We start from the raw sequence: 25540 nt of genomic DNA, 5'->3' as shown, positions 1-25540 counted from the left end.
TAAAAGAATTTACATTATTAGATAATACCACGAAAACAATGTTTTTCTCTCTTATTTCATATATTTATATAATTCAAAAAGTCAACTATGTAAAATTGTATTATACTAACAATTTGTTGCACTCGTACAAATTCTTTCGGTATATCCAGAGAATCCGATACTTCTCATCCACTTCAATTCTCTCGATGAATGCACGAAAGAAGTAGAAAGTACACACCCCGTATCCATCGCGCCGACTTCAAGTAGTAAGTAGTACGTGTCATCGACCGCCGTCGAGGAGCCGAGTCCTTTCCGATGCGCGGTCTGATTATTGCTAGATATTTCTACTCGCGTCTTCGCTCGAAAGATTCGACGGAGTAAGAGCGCGCGCAAAAAAATCTCCGCCCCCTGCGGTTCCGCAAAAATTTCCATCGACGCCGAACTGTAAACATTGTCTCTTGAGAGATGCCTACTTACCCATCATCGAGGGAGAGAAACAGCAGCGTTAAGAAGATTTGATTTTAGCCACTACGAGACGGAAAGCGAAATTGTTATTCGAAGCGGAAAAAGCGGTGGCCGCCACGTCGCCACATCTATCTTTGCGTATTTTCACAAGCGCCTTGCTTGTTATTTCGGATCAATCCTTTCTCCATATCCTTCGCCAGCTCTTTCCTATTGTCCGCCACAGAATAACAATCCTTCGCGATGAATATGCCGCTTGTATAGAGAATATCGAGCCACTTTTGATCCGATTGCGCAGTCGAGTGTGTGACATATAATTCATTTTTCGCGTCTTGATGTAATTCCTATATTTTTTTTTTTTTTATATATATCAGACAAGAATGATCTCAATCTCCTCGGCTAGCAGTAGCGAATTATCACTCATGCTAATTAAATTTCCGGTTCGGATTCGGGATACTCGTTTCACATCGGACGGTCAAATTAAACGTAACCGAGGCCGAATGTCGATATCCCGATTAAAGGTGCTCGATAGAGCGTGGAGAAAGGGCTTGAACGATCTCTAATTAATCTCGCATTCGGATCAGCCAACTGACGCTTTTTGTAATATAGCACTATCGATAGGCGATCGATCGCACATGCTCGTAGTAAGGAGAAAAGGATAGAAGGTTATTATCTTTCTAAATAAAATAAAACGGAGATTACTAGGAGGGTTTGAAAATTTTCTTCTTTATTACAGAAATTGATTAAGTCTCATTAAAATTTTATGATCTTTTTTTCTCGTTTTTTTATATGAATACGACTGCTCCTTTCTCTTTAATAGTTTGAATTTCATCGCTTTTTGAATGGAGATTGCGAAATTGAATAAAGGGAATTGGACGTATAATGCTTAGAATATGAAATAGAAATGAGAAAAATTAATAACTGATGTGAGAAAAATTAATAACTCGGAAGATAACACAAGAAAGCAGAAGTGAGAGAAAAGCCTTGATTGCTTTTAAAAATGTGATGTGACGATCTTGAAAAAGAACATATAAGATTAAAACGAAGAAACCGAAGGCGAAAAGCTCGAACATTTCAATGTTACTATATTTTATTTCCGAAGTAGATTTCGACGATGTGTAGTCCAATTTATATCGCAGTTTTAAATATTTAACTCGCATCGTTGCAAAATGGGATACAAGTCACACGGAACGGGCAAAGCTCGAGAAAGTAAAACGTAGATCAGAAGCTAACCGTAGTCAAACTTTCTTGTAGCGACTGTCGAACACGTTGATTATTTGATGAACAAGGGATGATCGTACGCAGGTCATAGCTAATATACAGTTATATACGGTAACCGGAATAAATCGGAAAGATGCGAGATCGTGGAACGTGAAAGCCCGGGGACACTACCGGCCGTTATAAATCGTGATTTAGATCGGTCTAACCGCATAAATTTTGGATCACAAGCCGGCGCGCCATCCAGCTGCATTATTTCCACGGGTCAGCCGTTAGTGCTGGTCTCAGGACCTTTATGGATCCTAGGTCGTTAATTTCGATGCCGGCTACCCATCCACGTCCACTCTGGCCGAGTGCACTTTGCGCCACCGTCGTTGTCGTCGTCAATGTCCCCGCACAAAGGAACTAACGATGAAACGATAGCGAGCTCGTAACGTAAGCTTTGATTGTCGCTCATTAACATTTAACACGTTAGTTTACAATGGTTTGTCAGTCACAAAATTTGCATTTGATTAATTTCGTCACACGAAAGAATCATTACGATCAATCGTCATGCCAATTAATGAGAATTGGATATCATTCGAATGATTTAGCGTCGTTATTTATGTCGTTAACAATTATATAAGTTTTTGTTTAAATAATTTATTTGAATAATAAATTTGTTGATACTATCTATAATAAATAATTTAACATTTCTCTCACACATTCAGTCGTTATCTATTAAAATTGTACGTTCAACTTTTTTAAATAGATTAAAGTTAATTATATTATTATCTAAATAAAGTTATGATTCGAATAAATTTTTTTCATTTATTGTTTTTATTTCTCGTTATTTAAACAATCGATATAAATATTATCCCTCAATGCTAAGTATACGAAATACTAGTACAGGAAAAGATGAATAATTTATTTTCTCATTTCTGTGGATACATATTATTCATCTACTGGAAGAACACAAGATTGTCTCGAAGAGAAACTACGCGATATAAAGGAAATAGCTTTACGTAAATGAAGTGTGCGATAGCATGGCCGCGTTCAACAAAAAGTACACGCGGATTCAACGTGATCGGGGAATATCTATCCGCGCGAAATTCGCTCGAGCACGGAATAACAGTTACGAGATCGACGATGATTCGCGAACGGTGCCAAGAGGCCATGTAAAAGGAAACCCCGTATCCGGAATCTATCGGGCCACGCCCGGGATCGATCGACGACGACGTCGTCGTCGCGACGAGTTTTCGTCCTACAGAATTGTTTCTTCTGCAGCGGAAAATCAACAGAATATACCCGACCGAATTATTTTGACGAGATCGCGAACCGAAAACGACGGCGCCCTCGTATATATATATATATATATATATATATATATATATATATATATATATATATATATATGTATATATGTATACGCGAACCTTGTATTTTTCCTCCATCTCTCTTTTCACTTTTTCCTTCCCCTTTTCACAATTTTTCCGCGTTCGCGAAACGTTCACCAACATCGTGCTTTATCTCCGCAAATGGCAATACACAGCACGCGAACATTGTTACCTCTAATCTCTCCGATGCACATATATAAATATGCTTAAATTGGAGAGAGCAGATGGTATTAATAGCTTTTATATCGCGACGCCGTTCGCGATTATGCTAAATTATGTTTTCAATTCAGTTTGCGCAAACACATCGTCTCGATGACGCCATCAAATTGCTACTCGCATAAAAGGGATTTTATTCTGTCCTTGGTATTCTTTAATCTTTTTAGTTTTTTGTTGTTAGATTTTATTCAACGTATTTTCTATTACATAGAATGATACGCGCAAGATATTTTATATTTGAAAACACTCTTGTATTATATCATATATTAAATAATAAAGTTTTTTTTTCCTTAATATTCGCAAAAGATATGCCATTTAAAATAATGCAAAAAGTACAAATACAATATGTATACGGTATGACTATCGAGAACAATCATAGGAGGGGCGATTTAAAGCATCGAGGCGATATCTCCGTCACGTTCGTGCGGATTAAAGGCGATGAATTTTATTAGGTCGCTCGAAACTTGGGCTGATCCTATGCAAACAATGCGGCAGCTTTTAACCATCTCTATCGCTTATCCACCGTTTCCCTCTTCCTCCCCCCCCCCTCACTCTCTCTCTCTCTCCGTCTCCGGCCCTCTCCCGTCGTCGTGAAATATGCCCGTGACCCCAACTGATTTTAGCGGGAATTTCTCCGGAGGTCGCGCTTGCATCTCCAAAACTGTGCGTGCCTCCGCGAGGAATCACGTGCACAAACTAATTTTCCTGGCGGAGAGGAACGCGAGAGCGCGCAGCTTGCGAACTCCGTCTCACATTGAAAACGTGCTGAGAAATTCTTACGGACTCTGTCGGACGTGTATCGAACAGAGAAGCCGAGGCGATCGTCGAAATGTTTCGAATTAAGAGAGATCGCGTCGAGGTCGCCCGCGAACGTATCTTCATCACGAATGTCGTTAATTAACATCATCCCCGACGAATTGACGAGCTCGTTTGCAATTTCTATTAAACCGCTCGTTAAAAGTTCTGCCGTGTATAATGAGCCCGTCGCGTCGCGAAATCGAGTCGCTTCTATCGATGTCGACTCGTTTTGTATGATTTGAATTTGGGAGCAAATTCACAAATTACGCAACATGCATTATGTAGATAGAGCTAAAAGAATATTCTACTTTATATTATAAACGAAAAGTGATAAAAAAATTTTAGTTTTTTTTATATTTTAATTATTTTAATTGCTTGAATGGTGTTAATTGAAAAAAACTCATTTATTTGTTCATAAGGTTAATTGTGTATATACGTTGAGATTAATCAATGCATTGAGAAAATATTTCTTGTTTAGAAAGCACAAAAGTAGTAAAGAAATATCTATCTTCTTGTAGAGAAGTTTCGTTCTGCTGAAAAGCAGAAGAGAGTTCACCGCTGTAACGACCGTTCGTTTCGTAGTTACGGGCTCGCCGAATAAACACGAATTTAATTATCCGTGCGACGCAACCGGCGATCATTCGTATCTTGCAAAATATTTCATCGGCGCAATTTCTCGCCCGTTTTCTCGCGAAAACTTATGAACCGCGCATGTCGGCGCATACGGATTTTCGCAAGGCATTCCAATTATCCTATTCAATGGCTCGAACGCCTCGGACCGAATTTTCGCGACTATTATACGCGCCGAATAAAGCTGGAATTGTGATCGTCACTGATACAAAGTTTCACCTTCCTTCCCGGTGACGTCACCGCGCTAGAAATTGACACCTTTTTCCTTTTTAAAATCTGTTTTATTAAATGCATATATATATACGATTTACATGTCCACACAAATATCAAGAAGAAAAATGAACACGTTAAGAGTATTGAATTTGTAGAGTATTGAATTTAATATAATTAGCATGAAAAATACACGGGAAAAAATCCATAGTATAATATTTATATTTATCTATTCGTTTAGCTTGTGTATATTTGCGCTTTTATGTTTCAATTTTTCATAATTTAATGTTATTGATGTTATCAATTAATAATAGTATTATATATTTTCATTTTTCGAGAATATTTTCTTTTGATTCCGTTGTTTTTTTTTTGGAGAAAAACTTAAATTTATGATAGTTGAAGATGTGAAATTTATTGTATTTAACGTTAAAGTTTTATGATAATTAGAAGTTGTCACTTCCATCGCAATTTTCATCGGCTATACACTTTTCGCTTTACTGTCCATTTTGCGGCTTTTTGATATACTTCACGCGCTTTAATCTCTTGTTATTATACTTTAATCTATATTTATGGCACTCTCTCGATATTCTCCATTCGCTTCGATATTATCCGCAGCTTCCCCCCTACTAGAACTGTACGCTTAAATAAAAAAGGGAGATCAATAAAGTATCACCTTTGCACTACACGATCTCCGGGCGATATCGCATCAGATCAACTCGTACTTTATCGATATTCCAGCATCACGTCATATCCGTACTAGATGTGATAAGTTTCAGAATAAATCGAAACACATAGTAAATAAAGTCGGCTTTATAAAATTTCCATACGCGATTCATAAACAGGCGATATATCAAACGGCGATTATTCCTGCATATTTTTTCGACCGTTCAAGAATATTTTTTTTAAATCGGTCTTTGATTAATACGTCTCTTTATTATTCGGTCGAGAAAAATGAACGACAGTGCTCGAAATTGATAATGCAATATCGCCCCCTTTGTACGAGACGCGCATTGTGATATCGATAGTACGGTCTGTTACGTTATAAAAAATTGATAACACAATTTTTTTTTTTCATTCGCACCTCGCCACACTTCGTGTGCTACGGATAGAAAAAACTATCGCACGTATCGATTCGATCAATCTCCGTTTAACGTTCGCGGATGATTATTGTGTTTCCTTTTTTATTTTTTATTTTTTTGCATAATCGACGAATGCGAGACAACCGCGCGAGAGAGTTTCACCGAGAGTGAAAACGTCTGGAAAATATTCGGGTGCGAAATAAAATCGAAGCTAGCAATGCCGCGGGGGGCATTCAAAAGAGCGATTCAAAAAAGCGCGCAATTATTTTAAAAGTGTTATTTATCAAATAAATGTCATTTATATGAGTGCACGATATTTGTGAAACCATTCCAAGAACAACTGCGACGTGTCTAAATTGACTCGAATCTAAAATGTGCTACTTGGGCGCAATCGCTAGACCTGTGGATCGTCTGAGATTCATTCTCGCATCGCGTTGTCGCTCTCAATACGAGGAAACGTGACGAGCGTGCGCATCCGTCGTTGGTGAAATTGTCCACGCGTGGTTCTCTTTGTTCCGCTTAATAAGATTCGTACGTATTAATCCTGACATTGTGTCTCCGCGACCACCTCCAGTCGACACATCGGTGAACGTTAAGCCCCGCGCGGCAGGTGGTAGAATGAGAAACGTGCTAAACGGATTTGTCGAGACGCCGCGCCCGATTCTCTCGCACGTTCTGAGACCGGCTAAAAGAGCTTTCAGCTGATCCTCCCCTGTTCTGCTGCACCCCCAGGGTGCCTCTCTCGTCTGCCCTCTCGTCTGCCCTCTCGCCGCACTTTCGTGCTCGTCTCGTCGTGTCGTTCACTCGCTCGCATTCGCTCTCCCTCTCTTCTCTCTCTCTCTATCTGTCCGCTCATGGCGTTAAGTACGCGCTTAATGGCATCATAATGTAGAGAGCGGCGAGCATTAGCGCCGGTGGCCGCTAATCTCGAACAGCGTCGATTAAGCAATCGATGCCGAGCGGGCTGCGCGTCGCGTGTTCGTCGCAATACCCGCGATGCCGTTCCTCATGCATTTAAATACCTGATGCGGTGTAGAGAAGAACGTCGGAGCTTGCCCATCATTTTATTACGATTGTTCTTAGAATGCAGCGAATATATATTGTACTTCCAAAAATAATATAAAGTAAGCGCGTGAATGAGTTTAATCTCGTGTGTCTTTGCAAATTCTAATAAATTTAAACTACAATTAAACTACAATTAAAATTAAACTAAATTAAAATTATACTACATTGACATTTTATAAAATCGTTCATAATATATTTTATATATGATGTCTTATAATATAAATGATTGATAGTTACTACCAAAAAATATCTTCGCCAGCGATTTTTTTAAAAAATATGATATTTTATATGTATAAAGTTCTGGGTTATCTGTCAGAATTTTTTTAGTGCTGTCAGCTGATTTTCTAAAAATCATATTTTATATTCATAAAATCATATTCAATCTAAAATGATTGATATATAATTAGCAATGTATATTTAAAAAATCATGTTCAATCTAAAATGATTGATACATAATTAATAATATATATTAAAACATTTACCCATATTTTCCCCTTTTTCCATTATTTTTTTTATTTATTTATTTTTTTATTTTACTGGGAAACTTACTAGGATGCGATACAATGATCAGCGAATAGGGACACGTAAAACCTCCGCAACAGAAAGAAAATACAATTACAAACAAATTTATTTATATAAATTATTCCTTGACTATTATAACGTTGAATTGTCAAATTGTACAAACTGTCAAAATATGCGATTTTCGCAGTCAGACAGCTACTCATGAAATAAGCATAGCGAGTGAACGCAATATTTAACCACCAACGTTACCTTCATTAAGTCGATGCGGTTTTTCTAACACATTCCATCGATGTTCCTAAGTTGCAGTAGCTTAAAGCCTGGCGCGCAAGACCCGAGGCGGCTTAACGCCAAGGGAGCTTATTAGACGTTACAAACAGCCGGGAATGGTGCCCCCGTTGTCGCTGCGAACCGCTCGATCGCGGTTGTGCATCCCGTATGAATTTCCATGGGCGGAAAGCCATCGACTAAAGAAGCCACCGTCGCCATCGCTACCGTTGCTCGTTACTGTTGTAAACGCGTCGTTTCTCGCCGGTCGAGTGTTTATTTAGCTTAACGCTCGCTAATGCTTCCCCCGACGACACTAGGCGAGCTGTTTATACGCGGCAAACTCTTCCCCTCCCCCTTTACTGCAAATGTAACGAAGGGGATGAGAAGAGGAGAGATTGGTAGATTCTCGCGATTAAGTAACGATGGGAAGATTGATTAATAGATAATTAATTATCAAAAGAACCTTGATTTTGAACCGGATAATTTTTAAACCTCGTGTGCATCAATCCAGGCTCTCTGTGTACTTGGTTTTGCCTCGTCAAAAAAATAGTTTTTTTTTTTATGTATATTGAAACAGAGAAAAATTACAGCTTCATGTTGTTATTTCGTTATTTGAGCCGTGGATATAACTGATGTTAGATTCGGTCTCAAAAATTCGTATCGAATCATATAAATGTGCCAGATTTTCTCGAGATTTTGAAATGGAGCTGTCGGGACCAGAACTAGGAGCGTCAAAAGCGCTGCATATTTTCGAATATACATCTCGTCTAGTTACGTCGTCGACGGTTAACCCGACCTCGCGCGCGATTCAATCCAAATTCCGGAATGAGGAGGTCGCCTCCCGATGAGGTGTCGTCGCGAGTTGACAACGACGCGGACAAGATTGCAATCATGTCGGAATTGGGTTATCCCTCGGCGTAAACGCATGCTCTGCGAAGTTGAGGTAATGCCTGCGAATTCCCTGGGATTTGTTTAAGCCAATGTCAGTTCCCGACATCTTTGCGACGCGATTCTTAAACGTTAAATACACAGACGCCAGAGTAAATTGTTTGAAACGTCGCGAAGCGAGTTTATCCGTTTGTTTGCATACTCAGTCTGTCTTTGATACTTGATACATTCCATTCTCTCCCGAAAAAGAGAAAGAGATTAATAATAACAAAATTACGGAATTGAGTTGCATCAACGGGTTAGTGAAAAAAAAAATGATTAAATCTCGTATTAATTACATGCAATAAATATCAACAAATGAGCTTTCCTTTAAATCATCAAGCTTTTGAAGCTTTTGTCAGTTACATGTTTTTTATAAGTTTTTGGAACGATACTTATTATATAATAATGCATAATTTTTAACAGTCACACACACACACACACATAGAGTTTAATATGCAACATATACGACTATTTATCATAGTTTAAAATTATAGCAAGAAAAAGTCAGATGGAGAAAACGATTAAATCTAATTTAATTCACACTGTAGAACCAAGTTTCTCCATCTTGGCTCCATGCAGCAATTTATCTCTCGGCTTCCTCCGGGTTTTCCGGGTTGTCTCGTTACGTCTTTATCTTAGATTGTCTGTGTGCGCACACGTGGGTCCAACGCGTGACGATGCTCAAGCTCTTATTGTGCAATCTCGTTAATCGTGGGCGAGCGAGTTCTTCCATCGTAGTCGTGAATGAATTCTGTCTTGATTTTTCATTGATGGCTCTATTATTTAAATTCTAAAATTTCTTTTTGCGTAGCAGAAAAAGACTTGATCCAGCTCTGTCACTAATTAACATCGTCGTTGGAATTATCGGGCATTCTAGCACACATGAATGCTAATGCTTTTATAGATAATAAATTTATAGCAAAATAGTGCGTATAACTTTGAAGTTGCAAATTAAAATAGCTCACGGGTGCTTAGTCTGTTCTTTGTCTGTCATCTTCAATCGCTGAAATAATAGAGTCAAATGTTTGATTACCGGGATCAGTGTAGAGCGAAAACATTGTAACGCATACTAGCGTGGAAATAATCACATAGCTGCAAATTTTACACCAACGAGACACACAATTAGGACCTGCACAAACGTATTGTACAAACACGAAGATGTACGAGAAAGCGAGGTCAAACAAATAATACAAGCGAAGAGCAGCGTCGTCTAATAATAGTTCAGGTTCGTGTGCTACCGGTTGTAATCTACGAGAAACTAAAATAGAAAGACGCTGAAAAGGGGAAAGGGATGATGCGCGGTGACTGCAAGTGGAGAAAGCCACGCAAAATGGTACGAAATAATATAAAATCGCAGCTGCGGAAATTATCATTCATAGTCAAAATAATTAACATGAGTCGACAAACAATTTATATTTTTGATAAATAATTTCTATTACACATTTTTTAAATAAAAATTTGTATTATTTTAATATTTTCCTAGCGAAAATTATATTCAATTATTATTATTTATTATATATTATTTTACTCTTTTTTATCTAGCTTTATGTGTTTTAAATAAGTTTGTTACTTTTGTCTGTCCCACAGGAAAAAAATTTAATATTATAATTATAAAAATTTAGTATTTAAGATAATAAATGACTTTGTGTGAGCCCATCCTTTTTGCCATGCTCGGATATCGGTAATCGCCCATAATATATTAGATTTATTTTGATGTATTACTGCAGCTAACCTATTATTCTTCTTTTTTAATTAAATTGAATAGAAATGAAATTCCATGTCAAATGTCATTTATCAATTATAAATTATTTTAGGTTTTTTCGGCTACTCCTAAGTAACAGAAATTTGATGAGTCGCAATGAATATATTATAGTTTTGTATTAATTGGCTGCAGTTTGAGAAGACGATACATCCGGCTTAACTAACGGATGCATCTGTTATCTTACGACTTTTCTTCGTTTGATGCACGACATTGGAGCTAGTTGTTTAAGAGCGGCAGCACGCCAACTTTCTGCAAATTTACATTGCACTCACCTCCGACTGCTGCTCTCGTCGTTTAATTAAAGTAATACGCGAGAATAGAACGTAGTTCGCCGGTTGAAGTACGTGTACGCTATATTTTTGCGTGCGAGAGAGTCGGCGTTCTCTGATAAATTACAATTTCTACGCCTTGTGTGTACGATTAGCAGCCCCGTCTCTTTATTCACAAAGTACATGCGCGAACCGGAAACTTACATCAACGAACTCTCGTAACGCTTTTACAAACATTCCGAGTTCACTCAAGCATACAAATTGTTTAAAAAACTTGTAATAGTAAATGCGGTTACATCATTTTACTTTATTTTTCTTATACTAAATATCACAGTAATGAAGCAAAAAATTAAAATTCTATGTAACTATCATATGGAATTTTTTAGGTACGAAACCTTATTATTTCTTCGAAGTTTTTAATATTGAATATTTCTATTTCACAATGTTGGCATAAAAGAAGCGCTTTAAAATTTATTATTTGAATTTTCTAGACCATCCCGTATAAGGATGAAGCTTACTCGTGTTAAATCTTCAGATTCATATATTGGAGAAAAAAGGGAATCATGAAACGGATTTGCAATTTACTCTGATTATGAGTAATTTAGAATGTGCGAAGTGATCAAAAGGCTTTTGCAATATACCACGATAATTTGTTACAAATTATTCACCAGCATTAATGCTCGCGTGGTCCTGTTGTGTGATTTTGTGAATTTTCATATGTATAATCCGCGTATATCGCTCTATGCGTTTGTTCAATTTTAAACTAGAACAAATTCTACCAGACAGTATTATCGTTATTACTCTTATTTATATAATCGGCTAATAATAACCAGCACAATTAATAATATAATTAATAAAGAATATAATCAGAGAGAATTCTTCCATATAATCGTGTTCCGTTAAATGTTGAATACTTGAACTTCCTTGAAAATTAATTCGTTGAATATTCACTTCATTCCTCTTCGTCGAATCTTCAAATTATACAATTTATCACATGTATCATACATCAACAATCAATGACATATACGTGACACGAGATGTATGAACCATGGTCCGCATCGGCATGAACCAGAAGCCGTTGCGACGTAATGAAACGTGCGTCTCTCTCAGATTGTAATGGAATTTACTATGAAAACTGTCGGCGACGAAATTACGAGCGATGGAGGCGCCGTTATCCGACTCCATGGACGCGCGAGGGGACTCGAATTATGCACGCCGCGGCGGTTTCGCGTCGAAAGATAACGCGTTCGGTAAATTAGAATCGCGAATCGCGGAAGAGACATCGCGCGTGCAAACGAGCGACTTTATTAGTTACGAGTGAAGCGAGGGGAAAAGAATACGAAGGCCTCGCTTCGTTACGAAGGCAGCATTCTTCGTCGTTGCAGGGTACCACGGTAAAGATGTATAAGTGTCTTCACAAATACCGCGAATTTCTTCGAAGTCCTTCATCGAATCGTCGCGCAGGACGCCACGTAAAAATTGTAAAACGTTCCTCGTAAACGGATTTTTAATGTTTCGTTTCTGGGGAAAAGAGAAAAGGAAATAATTTTTAAAATTTTTAATGTTTTTTAAAGTATCGTGTATATGACAATTAATATATAAAGTTTTTATTTTTAGGAGGAAAATTATTCATCTTTTCAATGATTATCTTTCTTCCTTTTGTCAAGTCATCTCAGTTTGTCCCTGAGATTAATTTTTAGTCTCAATGTTTAGAAAATTTTATTTATTGACTGTAAAAAATAATTAGAAAAAAAAAGTGAATGAGAGAGACAGCTTTGTAGAGCGAGAAATGAGAATGGAGTATCGCATAAAGGAAGAACGAATTCGAGAGCACTCGAAAATTTCGATGGGTGGTCGCGCTTTTGCGGCATTTTTTCCTCCGTTTCCCGTTTCGACGGTGCGAGCGGATGCACAAACACACTTTGCCGGTAAATAAAATATCACGACCGGGCAAAAAGGACACAGTCGGGCAGTTATCGAACATCGCGCGCGCGCCACAGTTGCGTTCGCCAACCGCATCTCGTTGCAATTTTCTCTCTCTCTCTCTCTCTCTCTCTCTCTCTCTCTCTCTCTCTCTCCCAGTCATATGCCTTTTATTTTTTTTCCTCTCATTTTTCTTTATGCAAGAACGACGCGCTCGTAAATCGTCGAGTGAAAAAGCAACATCGAATTAAAATCGCGATTAAAACGCGTTGATTCGCTGCAACGCTTTCAAACAGTCTAATTTATGTTCATCTGAGAATTAGAACTCGTTAAAAATTAATTAGGACACGTTTTATACAGAATCTCACGTGTTTTTCTCTCGATTCCACGTCAATCGTATTTTCCAGTCGCGTTTCCCGACAAATTGCGTGAACGGTTTTGCATGGAGGAAGCAGCAGCGATATTTTTCGCATTGCGCCTGGCAAATAAAGCACAGAAAATAAAGCACGCGGCGCGCAATTATCGCATTATTATTGGCAAAACGATTCACCGGACGCACTCGGTGCCACGAGCAAAACCGTGGCCGGCGATTGTTGCGCGCTTTTCTCCCGTTCATTCGCTTTGTTTACTCGAGAGCCTGAGCAAGCTAGAATGTTTTTCCAACGATATAAGCGAGAAGAGAGAGAGAGAGAGAGAGAGAGAGAAGAGTGAATCCTAGAAAGCGAGAGACAAATTGATCCTCTCATCTCTTTAAAAATAACTTTATTCTCCCCCGCGTGTGCGCGCAAAGGGTCATTTCCGGGGGACGACAAATTAGACCGTTACGTTGTGGTTTTATGGGGACCCGTGGCGCGATAAGAGGCAATAAGATGCGTATCGTGGGCGGCGACAATGCGGAAGGGCTTCTCGCGCGAAACGGCGCTCGTGAAAAAGGAGTTTACTACTCTCGGTCATACCGGGGGGGTAGAAACGTTCGTGCCGTCTGCGTTCCCGCGCACATAAATGTTAATAAGCCGTTAGGATATTTGTACGCGATATTTTTAGTCCGAATTCCATCTGTTCGATCGCCGCACGTGAAAATCGAGAATCAGAAACAATCGCGCTGAATTTATTTTATTCTTCGTACAGTTAAAATTCTGCTATGTATTTCAATTTACGTTTGTTTAAAACTCTCTTCACACATCACAAGAAATAAATTGTGCCGCAAACAGGAAATCGTAGCGAGCAGGAAATCAAATAATAATAAAAGAAACCAGAATAACGTGACATTCAATAAACAATTATGATTAGCCAAGCTTTTTTAGTCGTTTTTAATAACTCCGTTATTTTTAGAATGTCAAAATCAAGAATTGTCAATCAAGCGTAAATAAAGTTAAATAAAGCATAATCCGATTTTCAAAATGTCAGTAATCAAATTTTCGGAATCAACAGACCGTAAAGTGTCAGAGCTCTGGATGATGGTAAGGTTTAACGCTTTATCGATGTTCAACTCTCGTCGTGGAATACACACGATCCCCCTATTAATCATAAAGACTCAACGTTTGTAATGCGCTCGTTGAGCGGACAATACTGCGCAATATCGCGCTATCGCTCCTCCAATTTGAGTTTACGACTCAGCCCTTATAGGGCGAAAAGGCATAAAAAATGAACGGACGTACAAACGAATTCGCCAAGGACATTGGAATTGGCGCGCGAGATAAAATTTATATAAAAATCTATGAAATAATTCTAAAACCATTCTCTGTATTGTGTCAAATTAAATAAATCAAATGTTCGAATCGTATTTACTGACATTTACGAAAATGTAGTACGAAAATTGGAGAATATACGTGAGTGATAAAATTTATGAATATATAAAAAGTATAAATTTTTGAGATACTTGTCACCGCGCAGTGAGTTTACGATACGGCCGTTAGAAGGAGTAACGAATCGACGACAAAATTGTTTTGCATCATTATTTTTACATCTGACGGGCATAAAACGTTATTCGCGGGTTCCATGAAAACGAAATGGGAATAAGTTTGTTTCTATGCGACCGTGGCGAACGCGTTATCTCGTTAACTCGCCCATCCGCAATTAAAACGAAAAACACCGGCAAGAAATTGCGTTTTCCTTTTCCGCGGCTGCAGCGGTAATCTTCTTTCGCCGAACTAATGAGAAAGAGGAGGGAGGCGCCGTTGGGGTGTCGGGCGCGCGATCCGAACGAGTCTCCGTAATCGTGATTGCCGCATTGATTGTTGGCCGTGTAAAAGCTTGCGACATCAATGATCTCGAATCAAATTTCATTATTGATACAATTCCGTAATTATTTCTAGATTTCGAAGGCTTCGGAATTTTAACCTTAATTTTTATTTTAAACTAAACTTCGCGCATTCTATATTCTTTCTTTTTATTCATTTTCAATTCCGCACAATCTGATTATTTACCATATATCTTCGAACATATACAATATTTTATTGGTCTATTATTTTTTGCCATTTTTTTATACACTAAATCAGAATATTAAATCAGTTTTCAATTTTATAAAGTTCATCTGGATAAAATCGCATCGAATTTTCCTACATGACAAATCTTTGATATTTATACCCCGGGCATTAATCTTGTCGTACGCTTGGCACGTACGACTGATTACGAGCCACGCTTGTTTCCACGCGGCTCCATATGCCACCGTGTACCGTACATACACGGTTGGCGCGGAGTAATAGCCGGGAAACCAACGGACGACCTCGAAAAAGTTTCCGGATTTTACGGCCGAGTAAAACGAGTTCGAAAATTACCGCGAGCAAATCGGATAACTTTCACGGTGCAGTAAGATGGCTCGACCTTTTTCTTTTTTTAGCCGAAGAAGAATCGATACGATAAGGACGGCACGATCGTAAAAAGGGAAGAAAATTGGAGCTCGTTATTTCATTCGCACACATAATAATTAGTCACGCTACTTTTATGCTATTTTCACAGAGTTTTAATAGACTCATTTCTTAGATAGTCACGAACGAAGAGATAATAATAATTAGAAATGGGGATAAATACCGTATACCGTTAATAATGTTATCCCGTGAACGCATGTCATTGATTTCGCATAACGGCCCGATTTTATCGCATTTTACGTTTTATCACTTTCGCGCTTTTTCTTGCGTCCAATTTTTTTGACGTTCACACGTGCGCGAGCGTAAAGCATTAAAATCATCGATGTAACAACGTGGTTTTTGCGCAAAAACACACCGTAGATACAATTTACAACGTTATTCGCGTCGGTGCTTGCAATCTGCTCGCGTTTTTGGATGCAACTTAAAAAAACACGGTAAACAATTGAAACGGTTAGGTGACAAATGCATAATAAAGAAACCTCATTTATACGCGACGACTTTAATCGCGACCACATCTCTCGCAATTTCTCGTATCTTTGTAATAATTATTCAAGAGAGAGATATATAATTATATTACGTATGCAAAATTATTATGTATTTACTTACAGATTTATTCCTTACTTATGCAATTATGCTATTAATTTTTATTTACTGGAAACACTAACATTTACTAACGTATTCTCGTACTTTTTTCTTTCTTTAAATATAATTTATATAAATCTATCTCTTCTGACATTATTATTGTACTTTACCATATTATATTGTTCGTCATTTCTTGCTCTCATTTTTATCCGATTTTTTTATACATTGTTGTTAAATTTTTTCAATTATAGGTACTACAATTTTTTCGAGACCTGCATAGTAAAATCGCATTCTATATCATTTGCATAAAAAGAGGCACAAAAAAAACTTCATTTCGAAGCGCGCAACGGTGAACTGTTGTTTGTTCGGCTGATAATGGAAAGCTTTCAGAAGTCCCCGTGTTTCGATTAACCTGTTATTAGCGTAGTAATTACCTATGTACGCCAGTATCAAACGATGCGGGACGGATAAATGCGCTAGGAAAATTAATCAACGGCAAACGATTAAATATCTGTTGACAGCAATCGGTAATCACACACAGTTCGGCACAGCTGATCATAGCTCATCAGCGTGTAGACTCGATTACAGGCCGGGTAACCGGAACCACTCTCTGTACGAACGGACTATTCTCTGAACTGGAAATGATTATCCACATCGGACAAAGGTGCAAATTCACAGAATCATACTGACGTTGCGCAGACCCGCATTAAACGACGCATCGCGAGCCACCAAAGCAAATAAGTACGCTACGAAATCGTCAGAGTATTATCGTCCTATCTTCCTGCGGATTGAAAATTATTGTAACGAGAATTGCCATTCGCCTAACTTCTTTGATCACTTTTCAAGTCCGATAAAATTTTAAGTAATCGAAACCGATACATGCGCGCGTAAATATAAATCTAATATATATATATATATATATATATATATATATATATATATATATATATATATATATGATACACTTTTTTGTTACAATTGGTTTAAAAAGAAAAAAAAATATACGTGAGTGTGTGCAATGAAAATTTTCAAATAAATAAATTTTTTAATATTTTTATTGCATGTGTCTTAAGATCTGCTTAGTTGAAATCTCAATTTTATATATATCTTACGATCAACGATATATGAAGGTGATAAGTTTTATATTTTTGTAAGTAGAATGTACGAGTATAGCTAATTTAAAAATTATATAACGTAAAGTCATTTTTAATGATTAAGTGATCGAAATGTTATCCAGCGCGCACGAGAGATAAGACGACGTGATAAAATAATAGTAGAGATCGAACATTTATATAAAATCGGATTTAATGTCACATGTTTGACATCGTATGCATCATCATGTCGATGCGATATCGAAAGATTGCTATCTCTCGACGAAATCGACAAAGATTTGAAATGCTGGCGAATCACAGAGAACATGTTCTACGATCGTATGAAGTCAAAGTTATCTTTTTAACAAATGTAATGTTAAGTAATTTTTATAAATCATTTTTAAAACGTTACAACTTCTCTTTTTTTATTACTTATTTAATTGTCCTAGCAACACCTCAACATTTAAAAATGTTAACTAAATGTCAGATTAAATTTCTGTTAAAATAATAGTCATAAAAATGAAGTTAAGGCAGAGAGCTCGCAGCGCGACTTGGCATAAACTGCCTTCGAATTATGATAAAAAGGCTACATTCGTGTGCATCCGACCGACCCTCATTGCGTCTCGTCATGCAACGCGGTACCTATGAATCAAGCAACCCCGCGACGCGGGGCGAGAGAGGGAGGGGTGACAGCGAGGCGACTACAACCCCTTCTATCCCCTCACCCTCCGGCTACGCGCGCTATTTGTTATTTTACTCTTTCGGCGACGCGTTCATTAATCAAATGCTCTCCTCGTCTCTCGTTCGTTTTCTCGGCATTTTTCATACCCAAGCGACAACATACGACATGCCGCGGCTGGCGGCCGCTGTACTTTACTTTTTTCTTCCATCTCCACTTTTGATCTTTCTTTTGCCTCGCGACCCATCACTCCCTCCCCGCCCCCGCCCCCCTCCCTCCCCCCTCCACCCACGCGTCGCGCTCCGCATACAAACGTTTCAAGATGGTCCGACGACGAATCCGAGAGCGATGGGATTTCGTTAAAGGTTATTCGGGCTTCCGGGAAATTCGCTTCTTTGTGAAGGAAAATTCGCCTCGCTACGAAGCGCAAATACTGTTTTACAAGGGGGTATTCTGTAATATTGAATCTGCATGTAAGTGGCGTACACATAGGTATATACACGTCTCATCGATATATGGGAAAAATAAGTTTCTGATACACGATCGCTTTCGAAAATGAAACTTGTTCTTTTTTTTTTTTTTTTTTTTTTCCGTGTTTGCTCCGTCAGATATTGATGTGCCTTCATTAACTTGGTTACATTACTTTATTAAATTTTGTGGCCTCTTTTAATAAATAGAAACTTTAAAGAACTTTATTTTCTCAATATACATATATAATAATTTATTTTATTACATATTAAATATTTATTTTATATTTTCTGAACATAATCTTCTAACTGAAATAAAATTTAAATCGATAAGAATTATGTTATTCGATGCGCGGTGCAAATACGGATCAAAGATTTGGATAAATCATGCGTGATTGAAGTTAATTGATATTGGTTAACTTAAATTTTTTTTGGACAAATTAGTGCAACAGATTAAACGAGTCTTGGGGTTACATTCCTGGCATACTTTTATTTTTTTCGTTTTTTGGCGAAGAGAAATATCCTGGCATTCGAGATCACATTTGATAAAATATTAATTCTAACTTGACGAGGGATGCGATGCCGATCGGACCGCAAAACGGTTTTCAGCATTTTTACATTAGGTTCTGGCATTATTATACCATCGCTCTGTACCTGACGCTCCATCATCCTTTTTTAGTCCGCCTGGTCTTTGGGCCGAGAATTTTCAGCATAAATCCTCCCACAGTCCTGAATTCCATTCCCAATCGAGTCCACCGTTTAAATTCGAATTTCGGCATTGGATCGATCCGTTAATCGTTAAATGACGTTTCGTACATCCCGTGATCGTCGTGGGAATACTATGGATATCCTATCCGCTTCTCTTCGCCCGTTTTTCTCTGTATATATCGTTCGTGGCTCTGTTCTTCGTCTCTTCATCCGGTCGTATATAAACTTATATCGTTCGATTTTTTATTGTTGTTTTATTATATTTGTTATTTTATTATCCATTGTGACAAAGTGTGGCAATAATATTTTATAAATTTCGTTATTACAAATATATAATATTACATTTTTGATATCTTACAGTTTTTATACCTATCATTTTTAGTTCTACAAATATCCCCAATATTATCAAGAAGTTTTCCATGCCATATTATTTATCATTTATTATATTACAAAATTATTTCTGTTTTATTTATTCTTCTACGTATCATTGATTTTGTGCATAAATTATTCGATGCAAAAAAGAAGCGGTATACGTGTGCACGTGTCGTGGATAGATAGCCAGTTCATAACGAATAGAGAGCCGAGAATCAGACATAAAATCCTATTCCCTCCGAAGTGTATTTCAGATACCGCGCCGGCCGCAACCGACCGACCAGTTTCCGTCCCGCTTTCATCGAGAGACGCGCAAAAGCACTTCCGGCCTGGACGGAATGGAGCGAACACCGCCGCGCAACTTAATCCAGTTTAATACCGCGCTCGCAAAAATACGGCAAGTGTTAGCGAGAAGAGGAGCGTTTATACAAATTTCGCCGCGATCGCCCGTTTATCGTTCGCGGCTGATAATACGCATCGGCGCGACAATAAGTGCATTACGGCGCTTTTTCCGCATCGCTCTCGTCGCACAATCCATTTTTTTTCCGTTGACTCACATGCTGACGGAAAATTTTCTCTACATCGCGCTAAGCATCCAAAATTGCGCGAAGCGTTTCTTTTGAAAGTGATATAAATCTTCAAATTTTTTTGATACGATAAATTTAAATTTGCTCTTTTGATTTGATCAAAACCGAATTAAAAGACATATTTATAAGAGTCTGTGGTTGAAATCAATCATGGAGGAAAAAAAGGCCACAGAAAATAAATGGACAATCATAGTTAATTAAAGTAAAATACAGAATTGCGAGACGCAATGTATGACAGAGATTCTCAAAATTTATATGCACTTTATACACATGTTTCTATAAAATATTATTATACATAATTTATTATCCATATCCACAGACACATAATACTGTCACATATCATCACTTATATATTATACTTTATGAAATAAATACATTAATCCCACATCGTTCAAGATAAAATATTTTATAGTGGAATTTAATTTTGCAACGGCATATTATAAAAGTAACAAACTTAAACATATGACAGATCAAAATTAAATATCGGATATAAAAAAAAAATAATAGCTGCAAATATAGATCAGCGATGAGGATTAAAGAGAATAATAAAACGGTATTATAATTTCATTCAATTTCAAGCATCAATAACATTATGCTGATAAAATATTCTTTCAATAATCAAGTTTATTGGCAATGTTCCCTTTATCCGTACCGTTCTTTCCCTTCTATCTCAGAACCGCGCCAAAGGAAGAAAGCGCCTATTCGACGGCATACGAATAAAAAGCGACAGGGAATTCTATGTCTTTGAACTAGGATTCGATAACACGGTTTGCCGCTAAGGGACATTGACAACTGTCGGCAGACTGTGCATCGTCTGACCCTGCACCGATCGAATTCACTGCAGCTACGTCTGAAAAATATCCGCGCGAGTTCCACATTCATTCGCGTTACACCTTCGTCGCATTTTTCATGGTTCGTCATCTTTCCCTGTACGTTCTGTATTGCTAATCTGAGAATCTATTTGTTTAATAAAGATAACGAATAATCATAATTACTCTCTATTCTATAGAGCAGAATAGAAAAAAATCCTAAAATAATAAATTTCTCTTTTCGGCATTTATAAACATTTACATAAACGATAAGCTTTAATGATTTAATATTCAGTAAGAATTTTATTTGTAAAAAAAAAAATACTCTATATTATATTTCTCGCGATCTGTCAAAAAAATGAGCTAGATGATATCTTGCGTCGCGACGCTAATACATTTCGAACGGAACACCGAAAGAGCTGACTCTATTCGCAAAATCCGTGTCCCATAATATTCTCTGTGTATTTCATATGTCGGGCGACATATTAAACGCTGTAGGCGTTTTCCGTACGGCGTCAAAGATAATCAGGTCGGGACCGTGTTTTCGATAAACTTCGCCATGACGCAATTAACCTGCATGGTTTTCAGCCGCGGCATAGTATGTTCGTCGTGCAAATAGTAGTTGTAAAGTGTTCAATTATCAAGTGAAAGAGAAAGAAAGAAGAGAGAGAGAGAGATATTTACGAATAAATGATGTTTTTGCTTCATGCACATTTACTCAAATTTTACATACGTCAAACGCGTTGTAATCTCTCGAGACTCGGAGAGCATAATTAAATTGAGTCTGTCTCCTCAATTAACTATTTTAATATAATAATTAATATAACAATTTTAATTTAATGTAATATAAAAATGAGAGTATTATGCTGCTGCGTTTGAAGAGAGCGTGTTATATTGCCTTATATTATTACTGAAGTACATAAATATAAATTGCATAGTGATATAACTACACTATTATTTGTCACTCGAAATCGATTACCTTTCTGATTTTAATGACGTTTTCAACACAAAGATATTTCTCATTCTCCTCCGATGAGTTAAATCAAAGGAACTGTAGGCGTGTCGTGTTCCAATTAAGTGAAGAATCTGTTATGCAAATCGGGAGCGCTATCGATTACAGCTGCACGATGAATTTAAGACAAATATCCGTATAACGAGGACAAAAGGGAGAAGAAGAGGGGAGCGTACAACTTGAACTTCTCGAGATAATAGCTATTTTAGCTCAATGCGTTTAAGCAGCTGAAACGCAGTATTTTAGGGAACTAGCATCTGTGTTTGTTGTAAATAAATTGTTACAGAAGATCAACACTATGTTGTTCTCTCTACTTAGTCAACGACCGTACGTTTGACTTGGCAGGAACTCGAGCGGTTTGAAACTTGCTTTTACGTGTATCCACGACATGCGAGATAAACCCCTTCAAGGTGCTTTCGTATCGCGCTATTGATTCGTGTGATTTGTTTCTTTAATTATCCATTGATCGATTAATGTTTAGGACGGGATGCGAGGGGTAAAGCGGTCAGCCTTGGTCAAAAAACGTTGTGCTTTATCTCCGTTCAATTTCTCAAACGCATCTGCGAAACGACATCAGTTTTATTTACACGCGACACGGGGAAAATGTATTTGCGGCGAATGGGATTGCACGTGAAAACATAATAAATCAAACGACGACGGCGACGTCCCGCGCCACACAAACTCTGACAAAGAAATCTTTGCTAACGGCGCCTTATTATCATTCCCTGTCATGCGACATGAATATAATAGACGAGAACTCATTGAACGTCATATTTTTACCAGAAACTCTATATCGTGCCTTTGAAAATCACGCGATCTCGAGAGGGGGAAGATGGAACGGGAAATCGCCCTTCGTTTTTATTAACGTAAATCTTCCTCTTCATTTATATCCGATATCCAACTATCATTTTGTTTTACGTGGTCATATTTTATATTGAAAAAAAAAAAAATTATATGAGAGTCCATATACGAGATGTCATGAGAAATCCTTCCTCGCTTTTATTCATTTGGAAATATGTGTGTTGCGTGCTTGTGTATATGTGTGATATAATTTTTCTTAACAAAAGTATAGAAATATAGGATTAATTTATGATTTAAACTTCAAACAGAAGAGAAATACAATTAAATAACATAACTTTACTCTTTATTTAATTTCAAGTGAATGAATATGATTGAATTTTAATTTGAAGTTTTGTTATAAAAATGATCATTACTTGGCGATCAATCGCACAACTAACTTTGTCTTGTCAACCGTTATTTTATCGATAACACGCAAGAGCTATAAAAAATTGTAAGTAGATGACATTTGACTATAAATCAAACGTCATGAATAATACACGTTTCTGTCATATCAAATGCATGTGAAAATATTCGCCGATATCACATATGGATTTTTCTATTATTTATGATTTCTGATAAATACGAATATTCTAATAACACGAATATTTGCATTTGTTCTTGTATACAATCTGTTTGACGTCAGGTAAGGATGTTGTATGCGTGTGTCTGTAACGCAAATTCCCGCATATTTGTACATAGCTGTGCCGTGCACGAGTGTGGGTCTCCTTGCGGATCGTTTTTACACCCGCATTCTGGAGTAACAAAACAGTGAATTGATACTCGATAGCCAAGCTATCGATATGCTGTTCGGCCTTTGGACGAAATGTGATACGGCAGCCTTTGCCAAAACCGGACGCATAGCCGTATCCGGTTGTCGAAAGGAAGAGTTTCTTCTGCAGTATACGATCTGTCTAAAAACGCGTATTCGTTATTTTTCCATTTCGTTCGCGAACACGAACCTCGGGCATCGCGTCTTCCGCATTCGAAAAGCTTCAAGCGGACGGACCAATTTTTTTTTTACCTTACGTTTACGTAAAATTTCGGTATAAATCAAATTGAAAAAAATCGTTCAAGAATTTTGGTATCATTTGCATACGAAATTGACTTAATAATAATAAATTTCTTTAATCTTTGATGAATGTAAAATATATTAATTGCCGTACAAATGTCTCATATCCAGAGCGCGATAAAAATTCTAAACATATATTAGCCCAAATATTGCGCGAGTTAATTAAGTAATAACTGCCTGATATATATTGAACGAACAACACGTGCAACATGGCGTTAACCAGATTCTAACTTTTGATTTCAGTGCGAGAAGTTACGTTGTCCGAACTCAGGGACTCGATAGCGAGGTTACGGGAGAGAGTGAAGCTAGTATGCAGGACGAGGGGCTCGCCGCCCCCGAGAGTGCACTGGTTGAAGGACGGTGTACCGCTGCACCCCCGAAGAGGCCTCAGGATTCAGCACAAACGGTGAGTCCAACCGAGAGACTTTACCATTAACCGCGCGTTCGCGGGGGCTTCTCTTCATCCCCCTTCCTCCCGGACGTCAGCTTTCGGCAACCTCGTAATAACACGTTGGGGCAAACTACTCAGACAACGAGCAGTTAATTCTAGATATCCGCAACAGCAGAATACGTTTCCCGTCCGACACCCGTTCCAACTCTAAGCGCTATCGATACACTGTTAGGCACTTGCCTCAAGGGTCGTTTTTGTAATCATTATTAGACAGAATGAAGCGGGTTTGATAAGGGTTGTTAGTTTTAGTGACGTCGACTTTCAGATACGTGTACGTTACATAATAGTAATGTAAAATGTAGAGTAATATTTATAATTCATTCACGCGAGAGCATAAACTTTTTTGCAATTTATGACATAAAGAAATATGAACGTATTTAATGTCATTGCGGTACAATTATTTACTTGTTGCAATTACTTTTTTTTCAAATTAATTGTAAAAAATGCTATCATTTAATTTTATATTATTTCGTGCACACGGCAACATAATACACGAGCTGCCGGACGTGGCACGAAGAATGTCTTGGAACGCCGTAAGATACGAGTCGTCACGAGAGTTTCGGAAACTACGGAGTTAGGGGAGGAGGGCAATGTGTGCTTTTCTCACAGCTCGATGGATTTTAACGAGCCCTCGAACTCGAATTGCGAGTTCGGTGTCGCGCGCGACAACTTTGCTCGCGTTTAGCCATCTCGAAAACAGCGCGCGTCCAATTCTCGCACGCTTTAGTCGGATAAAACGAAAAAGAAGTCATCGTGAAAATTTATCACGAGCGGTATCAAAGAAACGTCGCGATGTACGACACGAACGTTTTAGCTTTTCTCATCGAAATGCGCTATTTTTAAAAATTAAAAAATACTTTTTTTTTATTATTACACTTTATTAGATACTGAAGGGTATCTCATAATCGATATAAATTTATATGTTTTTTTCTTTTCTTTCGCAATTTGAAATATAACAAATTTATTTTATATTGCTACATCAGCATGTTGAGAAGGCAAAATTAATTTCGTAAATATTATCAATTATATTATTATATAATATTACGATAACATTGATATCCGAAAATCTCTTAGTTCGATGTTGAATGTTTTTTTTTTAAACTTCCCGATTCTTATCATAGCAATATTATATTTATTTCTTCGTGCGAGAATCTTCGTGCTTCGTCATGAGAGAATAACACTACGAGCATAACACTTTGCATATATTAAGAAGCAAAAACACTCGCAATCATATAGATGAAGTTTTCTCCTCTTTGCATGAAAATATTAAAGTTTCACGCTTCTGCTCTTCAATATCGTT

General features: G+C 37.6%; 2 protein-coding genes across 4 annotated transcripts in view; one reads left to right on the top strand and one right to left on the bottom strand.

Annotated features, from left to right (window-relative positions):
• The window catches only part of Mad2 (mitotic arrest deficient 2), a 226793-nt gene that overhangs the window by 63253 nt on the left and 138000 nt on the right, over positions 1-25540 (bottom strand). The gene's annotated exons all lie outside the window — the stretch shown is intronic.
• Vn (membrane-bound neuregulin protein vein) overlaps positions 1-25540 on the top strand; it is a 319192-nt gene that overhangs the window by 163336 nt on the left and 130316 nt on the right. For both annotated transcript variants that reach the window (XM_070315119.1, XM_070315114.1), the window contains exon 2: positions 24033-24195. In XM_070315119.1, coding sequence (XP_070171220.1) covers positions 24033-24195 — 163 coding nt within the window. The remainder of the gene's footprint in view (positions 1-24032; positions 24196-25540) is intronic.

This window comes from Polyergus mexicanus, unplaced genomic scaffold, assembly GCF_030449975.1.
Source record: "Polyergus mexicanus isolate NDT 795.1 unplaced genomic scaffold, iyPolMexi1.0 SCAF_2, whole genome shotgun sequence".
Classification (NCBI taxonomy): Eukaryota; Metazoa; Arthropoda; class Insecta; order Hymenoptera; family Formicidae; genus Polyergus; species Polyergus mexicanus.
Note: the sequence above shows the minus strand (reverse complement) of the source record. Positions and strands in the feature narration are given on the sequence as shown.